Below are 24137 nucleotides of genomic sequence, written 5' to 3'. Positions count from 1 at the left end.
AAGTCTGTCGTTCCTTTTTTTTACGTTTAAAAATATGACTTTTGACCGGTTAGAAAACTAAGATACAGAGATGCGCGGATGTTCCGCGTCTCCTGCGACGCATCAGAAGAGTCCGACTATGGCAAGCCATCCGGCCCAATAAACCACACGTTCACCACAAGGTTTAGAAAAAGCAGTTCAAACATCCTCAACGACGTATTTTACGCCGCTTAGTGGGAATACGTGGTCTGAACACGCCTTCAATGTCGTTTTTTAGCTGTCGCGATTTACCCTTGTTGCTGTTTTCTTGTAATGGTGGTCCAGCGGTTAAGGAAGCGGCCCCGTAATCAGAAGGGTGCCGGTTCGAATCCCGATCTGCCAAGGTGCCACTGAGGTGCCACTGAGCAAAGCACCGTCCCCACACACTGCTCCCCGGGCGCCTGTCATGGCTGCCCACTGCTCACTCAGGGTGATGGGTTAAATGCAGAGGAAAAAGTTCACTGTGTGCACTGTGCTGCTGTGTATCACAAGTGACAATCACTTCACTTTTTTTTTTTTTTTTTTTTTAATAAGGTCTCTGCCCTGTGTGCTTCACAACCAATAAATAAGGACAGACTGATAATCTGTCTGCATGTTTTGTGCAGCCGTGTACATCCACAACATTGTTTTTTACGCTGCTTGGTGGTAAAACATCCTTAAAAACAGCTTTCATGTGCATACCCAGGATGGGTAAAAAAAATGCTATTTCCTTACATTATAATGATCTCCGCCCTGTGCGCTTCACAACCAACTGTTGGGACCCAATCAGTAACGTCAGACCACACCAGTCCAGCACAGATCTCCTACACTCAGAACAGTTGCGCTCTGATTGTACAATTCTCCCGTGTTTATGTGTGCAAAGCCTGAACAAAGGCATACAACAATTAGACAATATCATGTGTGCAACACAATATTATGTGTGCAACAAATAATCAAAATATGCCCCTTAATGTTGAGTCCTGCATTTTATTTATTTCTTGCCTATTGTCACCAGTTTCCATGAGAAACACTCTTGTCACAAACTCATTCACTGCTTTCAAAGGAGTGTGAGCATACATGTGTGTGCAGATGATTTCAAACTCTCAGTAGAAGAGAGGTTAATTAGACTATGTGACTCTCTAAAGTCTATCAAATGATTTATTAAAAATGTCCTTCCACTTATAAAACGAACCAAACTTACACATAATTACTTTGTGACAAAAGCCCCCTAATAAATATTGACTTAGGAAAAAGGGACTCAGAAATCTGGTTGAAGTAATTAGTCACGAACCTCTGCTTCATGGGCATGTTTGCTAAATTTTTCACTATTTAATTTTGACACAGTACATGTCAATTAAACATATGCAGGCCTTTGGTTTTGAAACAAAGGGGATTAAATAAACAAATGAAATTTGAAGTTTAAACATTTTTGTCTATTTTTGAATACAACACTGTTTTTAATATGTTGCGCATCTCTGTATGCTCTTCAAGTTCATAAGATCTTTAAAAGGTTCCAGATTTCTGCCTAAAATACCCCAGAAACTCTTCAGATTTTTATTCATCCTCAAACTAGATAAAGACTTATTACTTAAGTCGCATATTCAATATTTGTCACCTGTTTATCGAGGGAAGTATAAAGTAGGCAAAACATCTTAGATGAACAGTTAGTTTAGGAGTAAAATTAGAATTGGGTGTTTTATATTAATGTCTATTTAATAATAGACATATCAGAGCTCTGATCTTGTGACACATGCTTGTGGAAATCCATCGTAGCCTGAGAAGAAGAGATTTCTGAAGACCTGAGAAAATTAGTTACTGATGCCCATCAGACTGGAAAGGCTTACAAAACCATGTCTAAAGAGTCTGGACTCCACCAATCCCCACTCTGACAGAGTGCACAAATGGAGGAAATTGAAGATCACTGTTACCCTCCCCTGAAGTGTTTGACTAACAAAGATCACTCCAAAAGCAAACTGTCAGTAGTCCGTGCAGTCATAAAGGAGCCCAATATTGCCTCTAAACAACTACATGCCTTTTTTTTTTACACCGGGTAATGTTAGTGTTAATGGTTGTAGTCTCGCCTATGAACAAGAGGACCCAGGTTCAAATCGCACTTACTACCATTAAATGGTTCTGTAAAATAATGTAAAATGAAGTGTTTTCATCGTTCTGACAACTGTTTTAGAGAAGATGTAACTTTGTGTGTATAGAGACTTTCAAATTTGTTCAGACTATAATATTCAGACACAAGCAAACTGGCATTTTATTTTATTAAGTTATTTTAATAATAAATAATATGGAAAAATGACAATGTTTATTTTTTAAGTACAAGATCATCAGTAATGAAAAGTTATGGCTGACATTAAAGCGTTTGTCTTTTTTTTTTTCCTTTCTTATTCTTTTTTCCAAACATGGTAAACTCCAAAGACAGACACCACAATTTTCCCAAAGAAATAACATCTGAAACATCGTATTCATGAGCAATTCATCAATTATTTTACTGCTAAACGTGGACCACCCTGTCCATTAAAAAAAAAAAAAAAAAAAAAAAAACAGGTCTCTCACATACACAAATAAACTCCCGCAGGCAGGAGACCTGCACTTCTCCCGAAGACTAAATCCAGCCCAGCAGCAATGCTGACGGGATCTCATAATGTGCTATTCGTCATATGTTTACTGTCACCCGCCGTTCCTTCACTATTTGGATGAGTGTCACCACCAGGTGGGGGAGGGGTGTACACCTCCAGCACCTCCGCCAGCTTCCTCCCCTCCTCTAAGTGCATGTGTACACAAACACACTCCTGTCAAGATACTGCACCATATACAATGAGAGACAATCATTTTTTTGTGCTGTATCCATGCTTATACCAAAACTCTTGACAAGAGTCCAATTAGCTCCTTTGTCACTTGCAGAAACAAAATATAATAAGACAATACTCTCATCCACACACACACACACACACACACACACACACACACACACGACACACGCGCCGCACACAAAACATACAAGATTCCTTGGGCTCGTTCCTCAACTAATGTGGAACATTCAAATAGATTAAAAAATGGTCTAAAATAAAGTTAAGTGATTGTGCTTTTAAAACCAATTTAAGACAAAGGAAATACATCAACATTAACATCAATAACAGAAAGATAAACAGTGCTTTGCAAAAAAAAAAAAATTTAAGTAAATGGCCGCTTTTTAATTATTATTATTAAATATATATGTATATATTTTAACATTGGTGCAATTTACAAAGATGGCCGGATCCTTTACACAGTGTGGATAAATGGGAGAAATGTTGATTAAAAAAGGAAGACCAATTTTGAAGATCTACAGCACCGAGTGAGTCTGAACACTCTTGTTGTTACAGCAGCGGCCGGCTGCTTCAAAATGAGCAGAAAATCCAGAATCTGGATGCTGCAATGACCAACAGGCATCACAAGCAGCATCGTACCAACAATTAAAAAAAAAAAAAACTCCTGGAGTCTAAATTTTGTGTTTAACAAGGACGATGAGAAAGTACCATTCAGCAGCACCTGCCTGCCACAGTTCAAAAACACTAAAAAGAAAAAGAAATGGAAATATTATGCATTGGTCAGTTCTCTTCTGTTTTTTTTCCTGTTTCTGCGTCCGCACTTGGAATACAGACATTCCTGTCCTGTCCTGAAGGCTGTCAGGACTTCTCCAATGTGTTACGCCTCGCTTCAGCTTTCCAAAAGCTGTGGACAGAAAGAATATAATTAAAAAAAAACTCTTCAGACTCAAACTCTACACTACTTACAATAAGTTAGGGATATTGTTATGTCCATAAGTGCTTTTCACATGAGTGAATTTTAATAAAATAAGTAAAAGTTCCCTTTGATAATACTACTAATGTAAATGTATACCATTTTCATTAGTTTATTATTTATTACCCCGAAAAAAATTTAACAATAACATGGATAGCCCCAAAAAACAACAATTGACAATGTCAGCAGCGGCTGTTTCCACCATTTGCCGCAATGACAGCTTGACAGCGACGCCTCATGCTCCTCACTAGACTCATGATGATGTTCTGAGGCAATGCGTTCCACTCTTCCACAAGTGCTTCATACAGTTCTGCCAGGTCACGTGGGGGTGGGGTACGATCGTCCAGTCTCTGCTTCAACTGGTCCCAGACGTGCTCTATGTTGGTCAGGGGACATTGATGGCCAGACCATATGAGGCACTCCAGCTTCTGGAAGTCGAGCTGTGACAATACTGCCACGATGTGGTGGAGCATTATCATTCATGAACAGAAAGTTGGGGGTGTACTGGCGGAATTGGGGGATGATGATGGTTCTATGATGTCTCTGAGGTAAGAATTTGCAGTGACTGAGCCATATACAATAAACACATCTGTTTTGCGCTGACTGGTGAGGGTTGCCCAGACTGTTGCATCTCCTCATCCAAAGGAAACCCTGGGGACCATGTTGATTTCAGCATATCACTCACCTCGCCTTCTCCAGCAACACTGACGCAACACTCATCAGGTGACGCTTCTCGTCCGTTAAGTGACGTTGTGTATTCATGGCTGTTTGAATGATGATCTTGGAATGACTTACTTATAATACCAGCTTTTTATACCAACAGAATGTTGAAATTAATGCCACATTCAGAAAGGTTTCTGTTGGTATTGGCCCCAACATAAGGCAAACCTGTACACAATTAGACCATTACAATGAATGAGGTGTGTATCGCCTCAATAAAATTGCCTCCCTATCCCAAAAATGTCTGAAGTGAAACAAACACCATATGTATTAAATCCACTAAGTCTCTCACAATATCCCTAACTTATTGTGAGTGGTGTATGAGCCAATGAATTTAGACCACCCAAACCTGCAAAGTACTGAGGACGGTCTCTTCTCTTGGGGATACTGCACCTTAGTGTAATCTACAGCAGTGGGGTGTGAGTCTCATAAGCATAGAACAATTTTCTGTATTGAAGAAAATTCTGTGAATGGGAAATTAGCAGGGAAAAGCCAGAAAAGCCCAGAATTACGATGGAGTTGCTGATTTTGTTTGTCTATGATTTGATGGGAAATTACACAGATCACTGGAATTTGACTTCATGTCAACGTGTAATATTCTACCTCCAACTCCTCTTCTTCCAGCTGGAAGGACTCCATGCTGGGCATTCCGGCATCAGAGGCATTCCTACGTCCCACTGCGGCTCCCTCTCCCCTCTTGCGGCTCCCCGAGCTACGGGAGGATGCCGAGCTGGAGTTGCTGGGTCCTCCGAGTGCAGGGGGGAACAATGGCCTGCTGTAGGGGGGGATGTCATCGGAAACTGTGGGACAACAAAAGACTTTAGTGAGCAATTCAAAACACCTTACTAAACCTAAACCACACTCATGGCTCTTTATACCTGGGTGCTGACGGGGCTTACCCGCCCCTTTACCCTGCGGGCTCCGGTGCCTCTCCTGGCTTTCTCTCCGCTCCACGGATCCCTCTCTGGTGCGGTAGCCCCCAGCGCTGCCCCTCCGATTCCTCCCCTCTCCAGAGCCAACCTTGGGTAGGGTAGCCCCTCGTACCTCATAGCCACCCCGGGAGCTGTGGGGTGGTGAGTTTAACCCTGCTGCTGAGGAACTCAGGGGGTGAGATGCGTCTGTGTAGAGAAGAAATCAGTCGACATTACTACACTGCATTATCATCCTGAAGACACATGATGAAGGCTGTAGTCCACCAGAAGTCTACAGCCATGTCCATCCTTGCCCAATTTTGTAACAATAATCTTCTATGCTTGATAAATTGATTTGGCTCACATGGCTTCTAAAAATGAACTATGTCACAGCAGCGACTCTTGTCTCACCATCGGTGAAGTCCTGCTGCTGCTGTCGGTTCTTGTGTTTCCGTGGCGGCCGCTTCTGCATCACGGCTGTGCTCATGTTGCTGTCGGTGGACACAGGGCTGCTGGGGCGGTGGCTGATGTGGTATCGACCTGCGAAGCATGTGGACAAACACAGAATATGGAGTCTGGCGATAGCAAAAGATTTTATATTCGGAGATTTCAGCAAGTCCAACCTCACAAAACTGAAACCTTAACTCCCAACACAAAATACCACATAGTAACTCTGATATCTATGCAAATATTGAACAGTTTCTTGGATAACCATGTCCCAATATTTATGGACCTGACTGTATTCTGTGGACCTATTTGGTGATGCTGCTGACAGTTCTCTGCGTCCACCTCTTACCTCCTTGACCTGCTGCCATCTTGAGGGCGGCATACTCAGATGCAGATGCAACAGCACTGGCGAAGTCTGCATCGGTGAAGAAGGACCCGTCGGAGGAGCTGATGGCGCTGGAACGGCTTGATGAGACGTTGTCCTCCTCGGACGCGGAGCCCCAGCCGTTGATCATGGATCCAGTGACGGAGCTCTCCAGGTCCCCGGTGCTGGAGGCCGGTGTCTGCTGTTCCAGCCCACGGAGCTGTAGCCTTCGCTGGGCAGGATGCTGAGACGACTGCTGGGGCGAGGGGCTCTGGCGGTGGAGCTGCTGTTGGTGGTTGGGCTGGTGGTGGGGGTAGTGGCTGTGGCCCATGTCTGTGTCTGTCTCCTCCCCTCCTGCTTCGTGCTCTTCATCATCACGCTCCTCATAGTCATCGTCCAGGTCATCAGTGTCCAGCGCTAATGGACTGGAGATGTAGTCGTATGTGTGTGGGGGAGAGTGTGGGTGAGGTGGGGGTGGTGGGCTGGCTGTGTTCCGTCTAGGAACAAGACATTTTCCATTACCCATCAGTCCCTATTATTGAAACACACCACCTCCCTCACAAATGTTGAAGATTTTTTTGGGTGGTTTGATTGATCGTAACATGATTTGATTGATCATAAACATAATTCTAATATATTCAACATATTTTGAGATACGCTAGTATGTTGCTCATTGATGTCTATGTAAAAAGCACCAACCTCCGCTCCTCGTGTCCATTGTGGAATCCCCGCTGCACCTCCCCCTGAGGAGAGGGGGTGAGAGTGACTGTGGACTGAAGGCCATAGGAGACTCCTGCAGGGGAGGAGGCGGCCCCTCGGATGGGTGGAGTGGGGCATCTTTCTACCCTCTCTTCCTCCTGCTCCTCCATCTCTCCGGGGTGAAGGTACATGCGTGATGGGAGAATGGGGCAGGAATCTGGATCAAAGCTGAGGATGTCAGAGGAGAGGCGTCAGTGTGTTTCTACTGTAGATCCATGCTGCCATGTGTAACAATGTATGCATTTATGAAGGCACATTAATCGCTGAGTGTGTTATGTGTAAAAACATTTTTACATTTTATGTATTCGGACACTACATTTATACATTTTGTGTCTGAATGTATGTGTGTCTGTGCGCAAACAGTGTGCTGTTTCTGCAGGGTGGTAGTAGCCTAGTGGGTAACACACTCGCCTATGAACCAGAAGACCCGGGTTCAAATCCCACTTAATACCATTGTGTCCCTGAGCAAGACACTTAACCCTAAGTTGCTCCAGGGAGACTGTCCCTGTTAATACTGATTGTAAGTCGCTCTGGATAAGGGTGTCTGATAAATGCCATAAATGTAAATGTAAATGTAGTCACCTGTCGGCCTGGGTCAAGTAGTCTTCATTGATGTGGCTGGGTGGAGGGATGGCAGGAGCAGGTAGGAGGGGCTCCGCCCAGTTCACTGAGCTCTGTTTCATCATTTTGGGGGTTCGGGTCCCCTTCTTGTGACCCTGACTCCCTGAAACACCATATCATAAAATGAATACGTAAGTCACAAAAAGAGATTTTGCATCTGAATAAGATAACAGCTTCATTAAACTTGCAGCAACTTAGATTAACGGGAAATTATGGAAAACAGCCAGAAAATGGTCCAAAAAGTCCAAAGACCTCATGTTAAACCTCAGCAAACCCCACCACCGATTAACCACCAGCATAGCGTGACTGTACTGCTAATGTAAATGCTAATATTAGTACCTCATACACAGATACTGAGCATGGCAATTAAAGCTAATTAAAATAAACACTAAGCCATTACTAATGCATGTCACGTCAAATTTGGAGTGACATGAGGTCCAGGGCAGTGTGCTGCGTGTGTGTGTGTCACGTTCTTGAATAAGACAGATCAGTGTGTGTGTGTGTGTGTGTGTGTGTGTGTGTGTGTGGATGTGTATACCGGAGGTGCTGTTACTGCCTCTGTCAGAGCTGTGGTAGGACCCTGCGGAGCTGAGCTCATGGGTTTGGCTGTAAGGGATGGTGGATGGCAGCGTGGTGTCACCTCCTCTGTAAAGATCTTTACAGCAAAAAACAAGGGCAAGCGATAAATAGATGGATAGAAAGAGAGAAAGATGAATCCTAAAATCCAAATTAAAAGTGTTTATTTTTATGCCAAAAACATCATCCTAATTTACAACCAGAACAACACAAGGCCTCCTCGCCTTCAAAGTACTAAAAAAAGTACTCACACATACACACACACACACACACACACACACCCTGCAGTTTTCAAACCAGTTACGGACTGGTTGCAGCATCTTTCTGTGAATTGTTTTACCCAAATTTGAACACAGAAATGCCGTATTTTGTGTTTATTGTACACCATTACAAATTGAACAAAAAATTGAGAAAAAAAATTGACACAGACTCCAACCCCTGCTGCCTAACTCACCCTTGTTTAGCCTGTTCTGTTCCATGATGCTGTACTGAAGCTGAGAGGTCATTTCCTGAGGTTTTGGCTGATGCTGTTGCTGTTGTGGAGGTAGCGGGAGAGGTGGCTGCTGGGACGCAGGGGGCTTCCAGGCCCGTTTATCGTTGAGGTCAGGTGGAGACGGACCTGACCCGATCATCCCGGCGTTCTTGCTCATGATGCTGGACTGGATGAGCTGGGTGGTGGCGTAAGGGGTCGGCTCATAAGGCGTCGGGGGGCTTCCTCCTGGTCCCATGTAGCAGACGCTGTTGAAGGTCTTCATCTCGTTGAGCTTGTTGGAGAGGTCCACGTCGCTGTACACAGCAGTGTCTGGGCACAACAGCGCCCCCTGCTTGCAGTCCATCTGACTGTTGTAGTTGGCAATGCAGTCAGCTGCAGAGGCGCAGAAAAGAAAAAACTGTTTCAGCTTAAAAGCAACAAAAAAGCTTCCAGCTCTGGCAATGACACCCGGTGGGATTTCTGCCACTCAACAAATTAATTTCTGCGACTGCAGATTGTCAATGAATGGGCGCCACTGATACCATGAGACAATACGTTCTGATTATGACAGAACTTTCCCCCAAAAATATCAACAAACATACCAAAAGATTTCTACTAGCTCAATTAAATCTGATTCCATTAACACATTGGGGAAGTGTCTTGATTTTATTATGCTACATGATTTTTATGCTGTAAGAATATAGAACAGTTAACAGTTCAAGCTTACACAAACAGCAAGGAACATTCGTTTAACCTGTCAACATTGTGTCACACAATATTATTACGGTACACACATGTACTCTAGAGCCTGGGCCTGACACAGAATCCATCTATCCATTAAGCTCCGGAGCTGTTTTTTCCCACCTGCCCGCCCACACAATAACCTACGCCCCTGCTCCCACACTGATCCCTGCCCGTGCCTCACTGTCAATAAAACAAAATCTTATTCCACATCCACAGGAGACAGTAGGTCAGGATCAGGTGGTGAAGAAACCAGGAGGATCCAGCAGGGCTTACAGCAGCGCTTATCTTTGGTTAGAAAACAGTCTGGGGATTATGACATAGGTCGGCAGTGCGGCCGGTTCATCTGGTGCCTTGCACGGAACTTGCTGCTTTCCTCTCTCACCTCGTGAAAATAGAGTTTGATTTGTGACTTCTACTGCACCGCACTCAAAGTGTAAAACAAGGTTAAACTTAACTTAAATGAGTGTAGTATCCCATGATGCACCAGTTTCTACAAATTACAACCTCACTCCCGATTCTAAAGAAGCCATATGCATTTATGGAAAGTGCTGATGATGTGTCTGCATGTTTGGTTTGATAACGGGTGTGTTCCTCAGCGCACTATAACAGAGTCTTTTTTGGTGGGGGCACTGTGAAAAAAGGTTTATTATGAGATAAACAGAAGAAAAGCGACCCATGACCTTAGCGGCACCACATGTGGAAATGCTGTTTGCATTCATTTGTAAATGGACGTACAAATGTAAATCACTCAGAAAGATGAAGTAGGGTGTGTGACATTTGACATTTTAAAGCTTGTTTATTAAAAAACATACTTTAAGATTTCACACACCAACAACATATTTAGTTAGTTAGTTAGTTTATTCAAGATACATGTAACTAGCAAGAAGTTTTTATTACTTAATTTTTTATTTCTAAATCCAGAGGTCACACTTGACAACAGTGAACATGCCCCACAGATCCTGATGCTGGGACAAATACGTGACTTGGTTTTGGCATTTGGGAGGTTTGTTTTTTCTGTGTGTGTGCACTGACCTGGTCGGCTATAGGTGGTCATGTTGCTGTCGCTAGTTCCATTGCCCCCATTGCAACAGTTCATGCTCCTCTCTTTGTGATTGGAGCAGGCATTGGGCCAAGAATCGGCCAGCCACGGCTGATTTGCCGTCTCTCCCATGTTCAGCAGGCCAGGCCTGCAAAGGTACACACAAATCAGCACTGTAAACTACACACACACACACACACACACACACACATACAAACATGCAGACAGATGCTAAATTAACCAAGGCACACACTGGGATCTAAAACTTACGCATCTTTTACACATCTCACAAACTCTGAGCTTGTATTCCCAGAGGGATTTTAAACTGCTGGCCCATGGAGACACCAGACCACACACAAATAATTCTCTCCTGATTATTTAGTCTGAGAGCCAGAAATAATTCAGCCAGGACATAAGTACACGGTGAGATCCCAAAGGACATTCTGTCCAACAGCATCATCAGACCACATGATCCCATTCCTGGGCAGCTGAATGTTTTTGATAAATTGTTACATACATGTTTTTGATTACATTTGATAAATTTTGGACATTGTGATACACAGCAGCACACAACACAGTGTTACACAACGAAACGTGTCCTCTGCTTTTAACCCATCACCCTTGGTGAGCAGTGGGCAGCCAGTGGGCGCCCGGGGAGCAGTGTGTGGTGCTTTTGCTCAGTGGCACCCCGGCGGATCGGGATTTGAACCGGCAACCTTCTGATTATGGGGCCGCTTCCTTAACTGTTAGGCCACCTCACCTAGCGGTTACCTAGGCCACCGGTTAGGCCTCCAGTTGTTTTGTGTGTTGTGTTAAAGATATATAAAAAGGGATTTGTGTGGTTTTAAGTGTCAGTGCAGAGGTCAGGACTGAGCCTTGAATGATATGCTTGAACCCTGTCCAACACAACACAACACACAAAAACAACAGGAATGTGTGAGTGTGTGTAGAGTGGTGGGGGGTGTTCAATGCTGTATTATTATTGTTAGTTCAATAGCTCCCTCTGGTGTTCAAAATAAGGCAGTAGATTTAAAACAACAACTCCATCTCTCCCACAAACAGAAAGAAATACTTCTCAGACAGGCTTTTACCTGCAAAGTGCATCCCCTCCTCTCTGATACGCAACTGCAGCAGGAAAAACAACAAGCAAACATTAATGTGTATATTTCTTCACAAAACTCACCAAAGTGAAAGTGAATTGTTATTGTGAAATACAGCACATGGTGCACACAACAAAATATGTCCTCTGCATTTAATCATCATCCTTAGTGAGCAGTGGGCAGCCATGACAGGTGCCCGGGGAGCAGTGTGTGGGGACGGTACTTTGCTCAGTGGCACCTTTGGCGAATTGGGATTCGAACTGGTAACCTTCTGATTATGGGGCCGCTTCCTTAACCACTAGGCCACCACTGCTCCCGCATGTCATATACATGCATACACTCATACACATCTGCTCCAAAAAAAACAAGATATAAACGTAATAATTAAATCCAATTCCTCACACCCTGAGGCACCATGAGGCAAGATTGGTGAGCCTTCAGATGACGCAAAACCCCATCAAACTGCATTAGTCACGCCAGCAACACCTATGCAATGGCTGACAGTGGGGGCTTTCAAGGAGTGACATTGACTGTCTGGTTGGTGTAGATGGATATGAGCAATCCAGAGAGTGAAACCACATCAGAAAGTTGACTGCTGATTTTACTGATAATCTCACACAGAATCCGCCAAATAATTGTACATTCTCTCAAAACTGAGGTCACATTATTCTGCAACATCAGACATAATGTTCATATAATGTTTAGCATGGAAAGTATCTGAATATGTTGAAACCAACTAATTAAGGTATTATCCTTCATTTTTTCTTCATCATTTTATTATTATTATTGTATTGTTAAGCAATACAATCTTGTATTGCTTGTATTTGCATAAAATGTGCCATGTTGATGCTGTGGAAATAAGGACAGAGGAACACAAATAAATAAAAGCATACACACCTGTCGGAGTAAAGGTGAAGGATGGGACTGTGGTGAAAAAGAGAGATTACTGTTACTAAACCTGTCCACATCAATGCATTATATTAACACACACACATACACTCTAATTCGCACAGTTCCTGTGTAAACTGTAACAAGTTCATGTTGAGTGTTTCTAAGAAGGTCAGAAGGCCTCCACTCTTCAATTCCAATTGTGCAGCTGCCTTTCACACAAACACACACACACACACACAAAGAGAGAAAGAGCAATTCCCTGTGGCATTGAGGAGTAATGGAGGTTACTGTGGCTACAATGGTGGAGAAAATTGAGTTACAATCACACACTGGGCCGCAACACCAAAGGAGCGGGTGAATGTGACAGGATATGTCACCCTCTGGAAGTCAGGACAAGAGGAGGCGTCTGATCAACAGTGACAACTTCTGTGCTGAGTTGCTGTGAAGATTATCCTGAAAGCCGTACTGCCCAAAAACGGGTCTTTTTCTCTCATCTTATCAGGAAGCAAAAATAAAAATAAAATACATCCACGTCTATTACACATCTTCAGAGCTAGCCTAAACCACCTTCACCTAGATTTTTACACAATTAACAGGTTGCTCACTCATGATTTCCCAGATGAAGTCACATGCTTTTAGATCTGATAGCAAATTTCAACTTTCAGTTTTCACAGTTTATTTAACCTCCATCACAGCTCAAGTAAATGCTAAAAAGCTAATCAAGCTCTAACTTCAGGTGCAGGAGGACATTAAAAGTGAAGAGCATCAGGAGAACAGCTGGGTTCCCATCATGCAGTGTAGGGGAACGGACCTGATGAGAACATTATCAATCGCTGACAAAGGGCCAGTATTTGGGGACTAGAATCTGGAATTGCCTCCATCCAGCTACCATTACACACAGATGCAAAACGTATATGAAGTGTGTGTGTGTGTGTGTGTGTGTATGTGTGTGTCGAGAAGACTAGGCAGGTGATCTCACCTTTACGTATGCCTGCATAGCTACTCCTCAGGCCACTCCTCTTCTTGCGATGGCGGTACAGCCACACACTGAACACCATCAGGACAACCCAGCAGGTGGCGCCGATGCCTGCGATGAACGCCGGCTGCTTCACCACGTCTGATAGGCTCAGAGACTCCTTATCCAAGGCCGGCTCCCAAACCTGACCTGTAGAGTCTGAAACAAGCAATCTTCATTTCACTCAGCTCACACCACACCAGATTGTGCGATATTGAAAGACTGCACAGAACTAACAATGGTTGGTTGCAACCAGGACATCAGTGGGTCAGCTTTGACAATAGCTTGTAGGCTCTATCATGCTGTTGATGAGATTAACTCATTAGCCTCTTTAATGGCTGTTGACAGATCACAAAACAACACAGAACTCCCAGACCCTTGGTGGTCCGATCCTGCCAAGTCTGATAATAACCTATACAGAGCTCAACTACTTATGCCTACACACACACACACACACACACACACACACACACACACGGATGAACATGAGCACTTACAGTTTTATTAAGATCATTTACATGTTTTATGAGACGCCCCAGCTGTTTCCTTGTATTTGAATTCAGCGCGTTGCTCTGTATGCTCAGATTAAATCCATTTACAGCAGCTGCAGCCAGTGATTCAATGAGGAACTAATGGATAACATCACCTTCCACAACTAGCTCTATTAAGTACATTTAAACGATTAAAGAGTATGAGCTTGCAGTACACTCTGCATGAGAGAGTGTGTTTGAATGAAAGAGAAAGGCATCCCTACCCAACTGAAAGAAGGTAATGTCACTCTTGACCCCTGGACCAGCGCCATTACTTGCGGCAACCTCCACGCTGTATCGTATGCCGGGTGAAATGCTGGGGATAACAACAGAGAATGTGGAGCCGTCCACAGTACGGTTCACATGATAACGGCTCTCGTTCCCCAAACACCATATCTGATTGGAGAAAAAGCACACATGCACACACATCAAAATGACTATATTTGTAGTTCTTTAAAAATCATTAAATCCTACAAATCTTAAACAAAGCGAATGCAGACAGTAGTAAATACAGTAGTAAATCTCCCTATAGAGGGGACACCATAACTGGGTTAGTGGGACAAGGAATCGACCAGTAGAGGGTGGTGTGTCACCATTCGGAGCTCTGATCCTTTTTACAGTCCTCCGTGGAGTCATTTCAAGAATGAGAGAGAGAGAGATGGTGCTGTCTCTGTTCACCTTGTACTCCTGGACCACTCCGTTCTGTTGCTCCTCTGGAGGCGGTTGCCAGGCGACCAGAATGGCTGTCCCATTGGTGTCGCTCTTTGTCACGGTAACGCGACGTGGGGCACCACTGGGGGCTGTGACACAGGAAGAAAGATAGAAGGTTCAGCCTGGCTCCATATCCAAATGAAATTTAAAACAGTACACATCAATTAAGACACTAAAAACTATTATAGGAAGGGTCACATGACTTCACTGTGTATACGGCTCAAACTCTCACCAGGGGCCTCGTTTAAAAAGCCATAAACAGTGACTTTCCCAGCACAAACACACACACACACACAAACACACACACACACACACACACACACACACAGTGTGATCAGGAAATGTCTGGAAGAGCTGTTTGCACTCTACAGTCATGTGGTGAGTCAGTAAAGTCTGGAGTCTCAAAGATTCTGTAATCCCAGAGGCTTAAGGCGGGGCTGCTGCTTAACAATTAGCTGCATGACGTGCAGTTAACACCGTCGCAGTAAACGGCGCACGCCAGACATCACTCGCACACTCCCACACACACACACATGAGATCTGACACTTCCCAAAAGTTGTTTACCAGAATAAACACATTTCATATTCCCAGAATCAAAAAAGTTCCGTCTGAATCATGTGTCACAAACAAAAAAGTGTAAGACAGTTCTTACAGATGCCAAGACAGCTTATGCTAAAGAAACAGACATCCACCCAAAAAGCATGCGGTGCTGAACTCGTTTCACCATTTTAGCTCACTGACAGCACTGAACACTAATTCTAGCTGGAAAACTCCAACCACCCATCTATGGGCATCCCCTGGACTGGGCATCAGTTCAACAGAAGCTGCCCCAACCCATCTGCTAACTCTCACATTGTTTTTGAGGCGAGTGTGTGTGAGATTTGTTGTCAGTTGACTGGATTTCATGTCAAATATAAAGAGCCTATTGAGGAAAAAGTCACCACGAACCTTCTTCCAGGGTCCTGGCCACCTTCACCTCGCTGTCGGCTCCCTGGAACTCGTCGAAAAATGGTCGAACCTTAAACTCATAGGACACGCCTTTTTTCAGCTGTGGCACCACAGCTCGGTCTTCCCCAGGCGTACGCACCTCGAACATGTCCCATTGTCCCCGTTGCTGGCCAGTTTCAGAGGTTGGACGGTACATCACCTTATAGCCTTGGATGTACTGGGACTGCTGCTCCACCTGGAGGAGTGGAGGAACAAGAACAGTTAAAAGTTGCAAATCTGCATACGCATACTCAATCCGATTCCGACCAAGTTCTTGACTTTTACGAATCTCATCTAAAGAGGACAGGTATTACGATACGACAAGAATTAAATAGTTGCCTCACCATATACATATTAAAAAACAAACAGTAATTTCTATGTTCATCCCCCATTGACAGGTACAAAAGACATTTGTTGCCACACCTGGCGTTCCACAAAAGCTCATTAAGTTAATTATTGCTAAGATAATTAAATAATTAAAAACTCCTGTTATAACTGGTGTGTGGAAGTTCTGTGTTGTTAATATGTATTTATATTACAGTAAGGGACAGATGATGCTGGTTTCAGAAAGTGACCGTTACTCATTTGTGCTCATTATTTCCATTTCAATTGAAATTTTTGCATGTCAAAACAAAATGTGTTTTTTATTTTGCATGCCAGAAACCCTCAGGCTGTTTTCATTGTTCAGACACCCAGAGCCTCTGAAAAAGAATTCTGGGAAAGGTTCTGTGGCTCGGTAAATAGCGGCAGCAAACAGGGATCTCAGAAGCAGTAAACAGGAGAGCTGGTAACCGTGGTGACAGGAACATCTTGCTCGCATCGGCTTGTTCCTAGATTCCCTATCCCCACCCCCACAAATCATAGCACCCACATATATTTGTGTGATTCCTGTGCAAACAGACGCACACACAACTACAACTCCAACCGCTCTCTGTCTGACACATGGCCAACAGGACTTTCTTCTTACATTTACGGCATTTATCAGACGCCCTTATCCACAGCGACTTACAATCAGTATTTACAGGGACAGTCCCCCCCTGGAGCAATTTAGGGTTAAGTGTCTTGCTCAGGTACACAATGGTAGTAAGTGCGATTTGAACCTGGGTCTTCTGGGTGTGTTACCTACTAGGCTGCTATCACCCTGCCACGATTCTTCTCTACTGTTCACCAACAAACCACACCATGAGCTCAGCATGATCCATCCACTTCCTGCCATCCAATTGCTGGGGTTTGCTGAGGCACATCGCAGGGCCTATAGGATCACTGACCTTGAGCTTACCCTCCATTATTCACACCCTGACTTCAAACAACATGGCACCATACTCAAGACGGTTCATGCAATCCTAATGCACTGGTACCCAATGGGTGTAATTAGGTGGATATTTAAAGCTATCAGCTGGTTGCTTGTCCTTCCTGACATCTAAAACATCTCTCCTCAACATCATTTCCCCCTTAATGCCTTTAAAACCACGATGTGACCTCCAGTGCAGATGTGAGTGGTGAAGCTAAAGCGTCACCCAGCGAGCCAAAGGAAGTGGCTACTCAGCTCCAGTGGTGACCACCCTGCGTTTCATTAAAGAGCTTTGGTTAAACATTCCAGAGGCTGTGGTCATCCAGATGCTCTTACTACAACACCCCACTCGCCGTCACCATGGCTCAGCTAAACTGTTTACACTGGGATTCGGTGTTTATAGCCAAAGCCCTGACGTGTGTCTACGTTAGTCAATGCCGGCCCAGTCTGGCCCGTTCCTTGGTGGGGGAGCAGAACGAAAAGAATGCTTAAGATTGTTTAAGGTTGGCCATTCGGCACAACAGTAAAAATGTGGTCCTACAGCGCAGGTGGTCCTAATAAAACTACACGTCCACTGTGGCCATGGTCCGGATGCTGACGGAATTTGACAGTCCATATGTTCCTCGTATGAACTCTTACATATCCAGCTGCAGATACTCTGAAGATCTCCAGTTGAAGGCACTTTATATGCATGGGAGTTTTAGGAAGTGTGTACAGATTTGTATACATGCACAGCACATGTAGTGCACAGATTAAATTTACTCACAGTCCACTGCACCCTGACGGATGAGGAGGACAGGATCGTTGGGTTGTGCAGGTGAACCACCATGTCCCCCAGCTCCTTCTGAATCTGACGGTGATCCACGCCTTGTATGGTAGGAGGAGTGTCTGCAGAATAGGGAGGAAGGGGGTTACTTTAGTGAAAGTGAAGTGATACAGAGCACAGCACAGCACACATTGACACAACAAAATGTGTCCTCTGCTTTTAACCATCACCCTTAGTGAGCAGTGGGCAGCCATTAAAGGCACCTGGGGAGAAGTGTGTGTGGGGGGGCGGTACTTTGCTCACTGGCACCTTGATGGATCGGGATTACAGGGCCGCTTCCTTAACCGCTAGGCCACCACTGCCCCCTGCCATGATTTTAACCAATCTTAAATTATACTAGCTAGAGACAATGCTCAGAAAAAGAAAACATAAGTCATTTTAAGTTTATTTTATTTCCGTTTTAGTTATGGTAATGGCAGGATGTTTTATTAATAAAAAGACCAGATCATCTCCCTTTCACACCTCTGTCCCAGCCTATTTCCGACACTTATCTCAGAAATACTTTTAAATATGCATTATAGAAAAATGGACAAAAAGGTAATTAGGCAGGAGAAATGTTCACATTGATGACACCCCCATTTTATACCACCTTGTGTTCGGACTGCTTCACTGATGGGGCTGGGGTCACTCAGGCCATACGCATTGACAGCTCGCACCAGGAACAAATACACAGCACCGGGCTTCAGGCTTTTCAGCACAAATGACTCAGTCTTCACGTGATCAGCCAGGGTCACCCAGCTGCTGCCAGAGGCATGACTACATTAGACATTGGGAGAGCGAGCGAGAGAGAGAGAGAAAGATTGAATGTATCTGATACATTTTTAAAACAGAACAAAGAGAAACACTGAATCTTTTTCTTGGCTAACCTAAATGCTTCTATAATGTAGGATGTGGGCGTGGCCCCTGAATTTGAATTAGGCCTCCACGAGAGCGTGACAGACATGCGTGTTACGTCGGTGACCTCCGGTTTTGATGGGGCGCTGGGGATAAGATTGGGGTCTGTGGGTCTTCCAGGTTGAATAGCAACTCCAAACTCTGACAGAAAAACAAACCAGTTTAACCTGTACAGTTTTTATATGAAAAGTTCATAAAGCAAAATATCAAAACAAAATATGATATAATAAAAAAAATACATACATATTGTTTAATTTTATTAATAATATTATTTTGATTAGGAAAAAATATCACAATTGACATTATCAGTGAGGACCATTACCTTCCACCTCCAGGTGCGCCTTCCATGATGCCTCACCACTGGGGTTGGAGGCGATGCAGGTGTAGGTCCCAGTGTCTCCCAACTGAGTGGCAGAGAAAATAAGTTTTTTTTTTTTTTGTATTTTATTAAGAAATTATGACTTTCATAGAGACCTTTAGTGTTTACATAACTAGGATGGGTAATGAATTTGTAATATTCAAATTCACAGTTTTTGGAAGATGGTTAACAGGCCACACTGTCCCTACCTTTGCATAGCGTATCTGCAGAGCCCCATTGTCCATTTGGGAGATGCGGGAGTCGTGCATGGTGACAATCGTCCCATCCTTTCGCCAAAGTACCGTTGGGGGAGGACTACCCGTCGCTAGGCAACTCAGAACCACTGTCCCATCCACAGCAACCGTCTGATTGCTGGAACCTTGCTGAATGATTGGGGGTGGTCTGTCTGAAACAACTGTTTAAAAAAATATTCATTAATATCTGAAAGAAAGATAGACCAAATGAATCATTATGATACAGACAAAATGTGACAGATCCAGATAAGATCCAGGAAGCAAAATTGAAGCAGAAAATTAGGGAGTCAAGAACAAAAACAATGGAAACGGAGGAGGAAACAGGAAATGTGGTTAATATTCTGACCTTTACCACCAAACAGCTACTCCCTGGAAGTCTGTGCACATTAGTAGACTCTCACATCTACACATAGTTATAAAAAGTGCAAGACCACAGCCGCTATTACAGATTCAAATGCTTTTTAATAATAACAATAAACTTATTTAATTGGGACTCATAACATTATATTCTATTCTATACTTACTTATCTTCTATAATATTTTTATTGTTGGTTTATCATTGTTTTAATCATGATGCTCACTTCTGAACTCCAAGGACATCACAACACAATGTACTAATCCTCCTTTTATCAATGTTAAGGAGTTTCAAGGTACTTCACTTAATTATATTATATTATGTTATAATTTATTATGTTTGTTGGACTATAAAATGATTAATTAATTGTTTTTAAATACTAATATGATTATTAAAAAAACACATGAGATGAGAGGAGGCCTTGATCTTGGAAAGAGTAGAGATGACGCCAGACTCAGTGGCTGGCAGATTAAATCAAATAAGCTCCATCCTTGTTTCATTTCCATTAAGTGTAATTGAGTGTAGAGTGAGTATGTAACTCTCCCCATTCCAAATTTCCACTGCGGCAGGCAGTATTAATATGGCCATATCATTACCCATGAGCAGAAAAAATAATGATAATTAGTCTTCTGCTGTCCACCCTGCCGGTTAGGACTACAGGCAATTACTTCAATTAGATTACTACACAGACACACTCACTTTCTATTTGTTTATACAGAGATATGCTCTTGCTGCACCGTTGGCAGCAATGTGATGGAATTACTTTGGTGAGCCTTGCAGCAGAATTCTAAATTTATATTCTTCAGGAAAAGTAATGTCTGAAATTGTTTCTATTATCTTCACCATCCATCTGTTGGTAGCCTGAGAGGTAAAGCAAGGTGTCAATCATCAACCAGGGAGTTAGAGTGGTGATGTAGTATATGAATGAGTTTAGGTTTGGGACATAATGAAAAAGAAAAAAAAGATATTTACAACTTCCACACCATGAAACAGGTTGTTTCTTTTCTTTTCTTTTTTTATTATTTTTTCTAATCTTCAATTTGCAAGCAAACACACTCAGTCATTCCAAAAACAATCAGCAGCCAAAAAAATACTTGGCACAAACAGCGAAGATTGGGAGGGACCAGAGCAGTCCACAGAGGAACGCTGCACCATAACGCCTCTCAGATCATCTCTATATAGCTTTCTCCAGGTTCCATGAGGGACTCCAGTGGCCTGTGAATTTTTGTTTTGGAAAAGAGCAAACCAACATGCCAACATTCCTCATTTATGTTTTGAGGCACATTTGATTTGGCAGAAAACAAGATGACCGAACTGCTTCTGAACTCCAAGGACAAAATTTGATGGTGTGGCCCACACCAGAACTCTGGACTGGATCGTGCAGAACCGGATCAAGCCAGCCCTGTGTAGCCCTGCTATCACCACGGAATGCAGTGGTTCCAGTGGTGCTGGCCCACAGGCCGTGGTTCTCAGGAGAAGGGAGGTGCAGGACATTCTGTGTGTGTTGAAAGATCTGCTATATATTCGATGTGTGCTGACTGTGCATGTCAGTGACCTCCTCACCGTCAGTGACCTCCAGCAGTGCCTTGGTGATCACACTTCCGGCGATGTTGAGGGCCTGGCAGCTGTAGAATCCAGCGTCAGAGCGCTGAGTGTCAGTGATGGTCAGATCACCCGTCTGAGACACGGAGAGACGGCTGGATGGCTGAGGAGGCTGGTATGAAAACAACAGGTTCTGGAAACAAAGATGAGTAGAAGACACAGGACTGAGGACACGGTTATTAAATCATTTAAACATAAAGGCCAAAGTGTCACACAACCTGCATCAAAGAGAGACATGATTGGCAGGTTTACCTGGCTGCCCTCTCTCTGCCAGAAGATGGCTGGCTGTGGGTTTCCCGTAGCTTCACACTGGAACGTGACAGTTCTGCCCACTGCCACCACCTGGTTCCTGGGTCGCACCACGAATGCTGGAGGAACTGCAGAGTCACAAGCACAATTTTTGTCACAATTTTACAAAACTACAGCAAAGTAAAGAATTCTTAATGTCAATTCAATCGATTCAATTTGTTTATTTATTTATAATTTACAACAATATTCATAACAAAGTTGTCAAACATTGGTGACCATCTCCTTCTCACCCATTGAAAAAACATAATATTGTACAGGTTCAAACCTGGTTGAGAGAATTTTTAATGTTATTCTGCTATTTAAGGTCCCGACTGCTGACTGCTAGATCACAGATTGGCCTGATAATGAAAGGAAGAGAAATGCTTTTAATCTTTATGGTCTTTATGGTCATATTATTAAACTGTGATCTCTGGTTTCCAGAACCAGACTCTTAGGGTGGTTACTATGGTTACAGTGATAATTTTGATGGTTTCTGTTTTAAAATTACCTTGAAGGTCCCACTACACAATTAAATTCAATGTGTAGCTACTGTAAATCATTTTAAAATCATTTAATGAAAATCTAGTGAATCAAATGAACATTATGGTTACGCACAGATTTTCTACTCTACTCTGCTGAAAAGTAATGGTGAAAAATAAGGTCTTTTTCTACCAATAACACAAACTAGGTCCTAATGAGGTTACGGGTCTTAAAATGCATATAGTGGAGGGTTTAAATAAAAGATCAATACAAAGGAGGTAAAAAAACATTAAAACCTGCCTCTTCTGTTTACAAAGGCAGTGCAGTGGCAAACTAATGGTCTCATTTTACGACACCCTAAAAATCTACTTGCTAGTGTTTACTGAAGCCACGTGGCACCGGATCCTGTGCTATTTACAATCACAGAGGTACAGGGCACCAGACTTCACGATTATTTAATCAATTCTAAACTTTTTTAATTCAAAATACACTTTATATGATTTTCATATATCTTTATTCAGCAAATGTATGTTTTTCATCTTACTGATTATATCACGAGAATGAAACAGAGGGAGACTGATATCCATTTACTAAATGTTACATATTAAAAAAAAGATCATTTGTTCTACTCCCTTAATTACCCTCCGCTGTCATTACCATTGCTCATGACAACCAGCACAAGCATAGTGATTGGTGGATGAAGATGGGCGAAGAAGGAAGCAGGGCCGGAGCAGCGGCCTGAGAACTTCCTGCAGCAGTCAGAATGATGGATGAATGAATGGAGGATGATGAGGACTTACCAGTCATGACTACAAGAGAGGAAAGATAAAGAAAGACACAGGATGAATGTGTGGCTATTACAGGACACACCCACAGTCAAACTTCTGTCAAACAGTCACGTCACATGATTTTATTATAGTTTTTTTTATAGTAGTAACTATATATTCATTATCATTGCTCATACAATTATTGAATAACAATGTTACTAAACTAATTGCTGCTACAAAATCACCCCACTATGATCCCAAATAGATGATCCAGGCTTTCTTAATCTGTATATCTGATAGGCAGGTTGTATCCCTGACTGGCGTATTGGATGGAGAAAACAATGAAAAAATGGATTATGGAATGAAGGATCATCATCATGACATCAATATGTATTTATACATGATCTTGTAGCGACACAACATACAACTTACACACAGACACACCATTTGACAGGTAAAAGGTAATAAATGAAACTCTGAAGCTAGCAGTGGATGAAAGGCCTTGAAAATCCAATTATCTGTCGGAGTTGTGATTTACTGTGGACGGCGGAGTAACAGCTGAATCAGAGTCAGTCAGCCTTCCAGCACCGGCAGTCAGGCTGTAAAATAAGTTAAACGATAACTGCCAGACTCCGGCCCTAAATCTCCCCTCTCGCGCCCATCGTCTCCTCACGTCACGGCCAATGCGCTCTGGAGATACGACGCCTGAATTGTCTGAGTCGACCGCTGTAATACTCACCACCGACATCTGATCTCAAGAGACCAACATCTCACCCTTAAACACTCTCTGCAATTTTATCCTTGGAGGGACTGTGGACAAATCAGCCTGATCTTAATCACTGGGTGAATGTGAGTGAAAAGGTGCTGTAATCCAGCAAGGACAACAGTCTACTGATCGGTCAGTTTGCGACAGGAATATCACATTTTGTTTGGGATACTTTTGAAAATATGATTTCTGCTCATTTACAGCATTTATCAGACGCCCTTATCCAGAGCGACTTACAATCAGTAGTTACAGGGACAGTCTCCCTGGAGCAATTTTAGGGTTAAGTGTCTTGCTCAGGGACACAATGGTAGTTAGTGGGATTCGAACCCGGGTCTTCTGGTTCATAGGCGAGTGTGTTACCCACTAGGCTACTACCACTCCTCCTATGCATGTGCTTACATGCATACATTTGAAATTGGAATGGTGTTCATTTTTCAGTTCATTTTTCATTAGGTTATTACATACACAATAACCTAATGTATTATGTATGTAAAATGTATGTAAAATGTTATCTAAATGTTTGCATATTTATTTACATGTACAGATCGGGCAGACGTGTGTGTGACAAATGTCTTGCAT

The 24137-nt window shown here is 43.1% G+C and overlaps 1 protein-coding gene across 6 annotated transcripts in view; it reads right to left on the bottom strand.

Annotated features, from left to right (window-relative positions):
• Positions 1-2558: 2558 nt before the first annotated feature.
• LOC114792472 (roundabout homolog 1-like) overlaps positions 2559-24137 on the bottom strand; it is a 144919-nt gene continuing 123340 nt past the window's right edge. For 4 of the 6 annotated variants that reach the window (XM_028983645.1, XM_028983646.1, XM_028983649.1 and 1 more), the window contains 23 exons: positions 22826-22834; positions 21510-21634; positions 21219-21390; positions 19256-19461; positions 19011-19092; positions 18661-18829; positions 18384-18550; positions 17735-17856; positions 15639-15873; positions 14657-14778; positions 14203-14374; positions 13413-13607; positions 12440-12466; positions 11534-11567; positions 10436-10590; positions 8642-9052; positions 8150-8266; positions 7573-7714; positions 6931-7158; positions 6217-6728; positions 5832-5960; positions 5388-5627; positions 4395-5309 (listed from right to left, as the gene is read on the bottom strand). In XM_028983645.1, coding sequence (XP_028839478.1) covers positions 5089-5309; positions 5388-5627; positions 5832-5960; positions 6217-6728; positions 6931-7158; positions 7573-7714; positions 8150-8266; positions 8642-9052; positions 10436-10590; positions 11534-11567; positions 12440-12466; positions 13413-13607; positions 14203-14374; positions 14657-14778; positions 15639-15873; positions 17735-17856; positions 18384-18550; positions 18661-18829; positions 19011-19092; positions 19256-19461; positions 21219-21390; positions 21510-21634; positions 22826-22834 — 3992 coding nt within the window. In that variant the 3' untranslated portion in view covers positions 4395-5088. Of the gene's footprint in view, positions 3721-4394; positions 5310-5387; positions 5628-5831; positions 5961-6216; positions 6729-6930; positions 7159-7572; positions 7715-8149; positions 8267-8641; positions 9053-10435; positions 10591-11533; positions 11568-12439; positions 12467-13412; positions 13608-14202; positions 14375-14656; positions 14779-15638; positions 15874-17734; positions 17857-18383; positions 18551-18660; positions 18830-19010; positions 19093-19255; positions 19462-21218; positions 21391-21509; positions 21635-22825; positions 22835-24137 lie in introns of those variants that run through there. The other 2 variants (XM_028983648.1, XM_028983647.1) reach the window with 2 other exon arrangements.

The sequence above is a fragment of the Denticeps clupeoides genome, chromosome 6 (genome assembly GCF_900700375.1).
Source record: "Denticeps clupeoides chromosome 6, fDenClu1.1, whole genome shotgun sequence".
NCBI lineage: Eukaryota > Metazoa > Chordata > Actinopteri > Clupeiformes > Denticipitidae > Denticeps > Denticeps clupeoides.
This window is presented reverse-complemented; position numbering and strand designations above follow the sequence as displayed.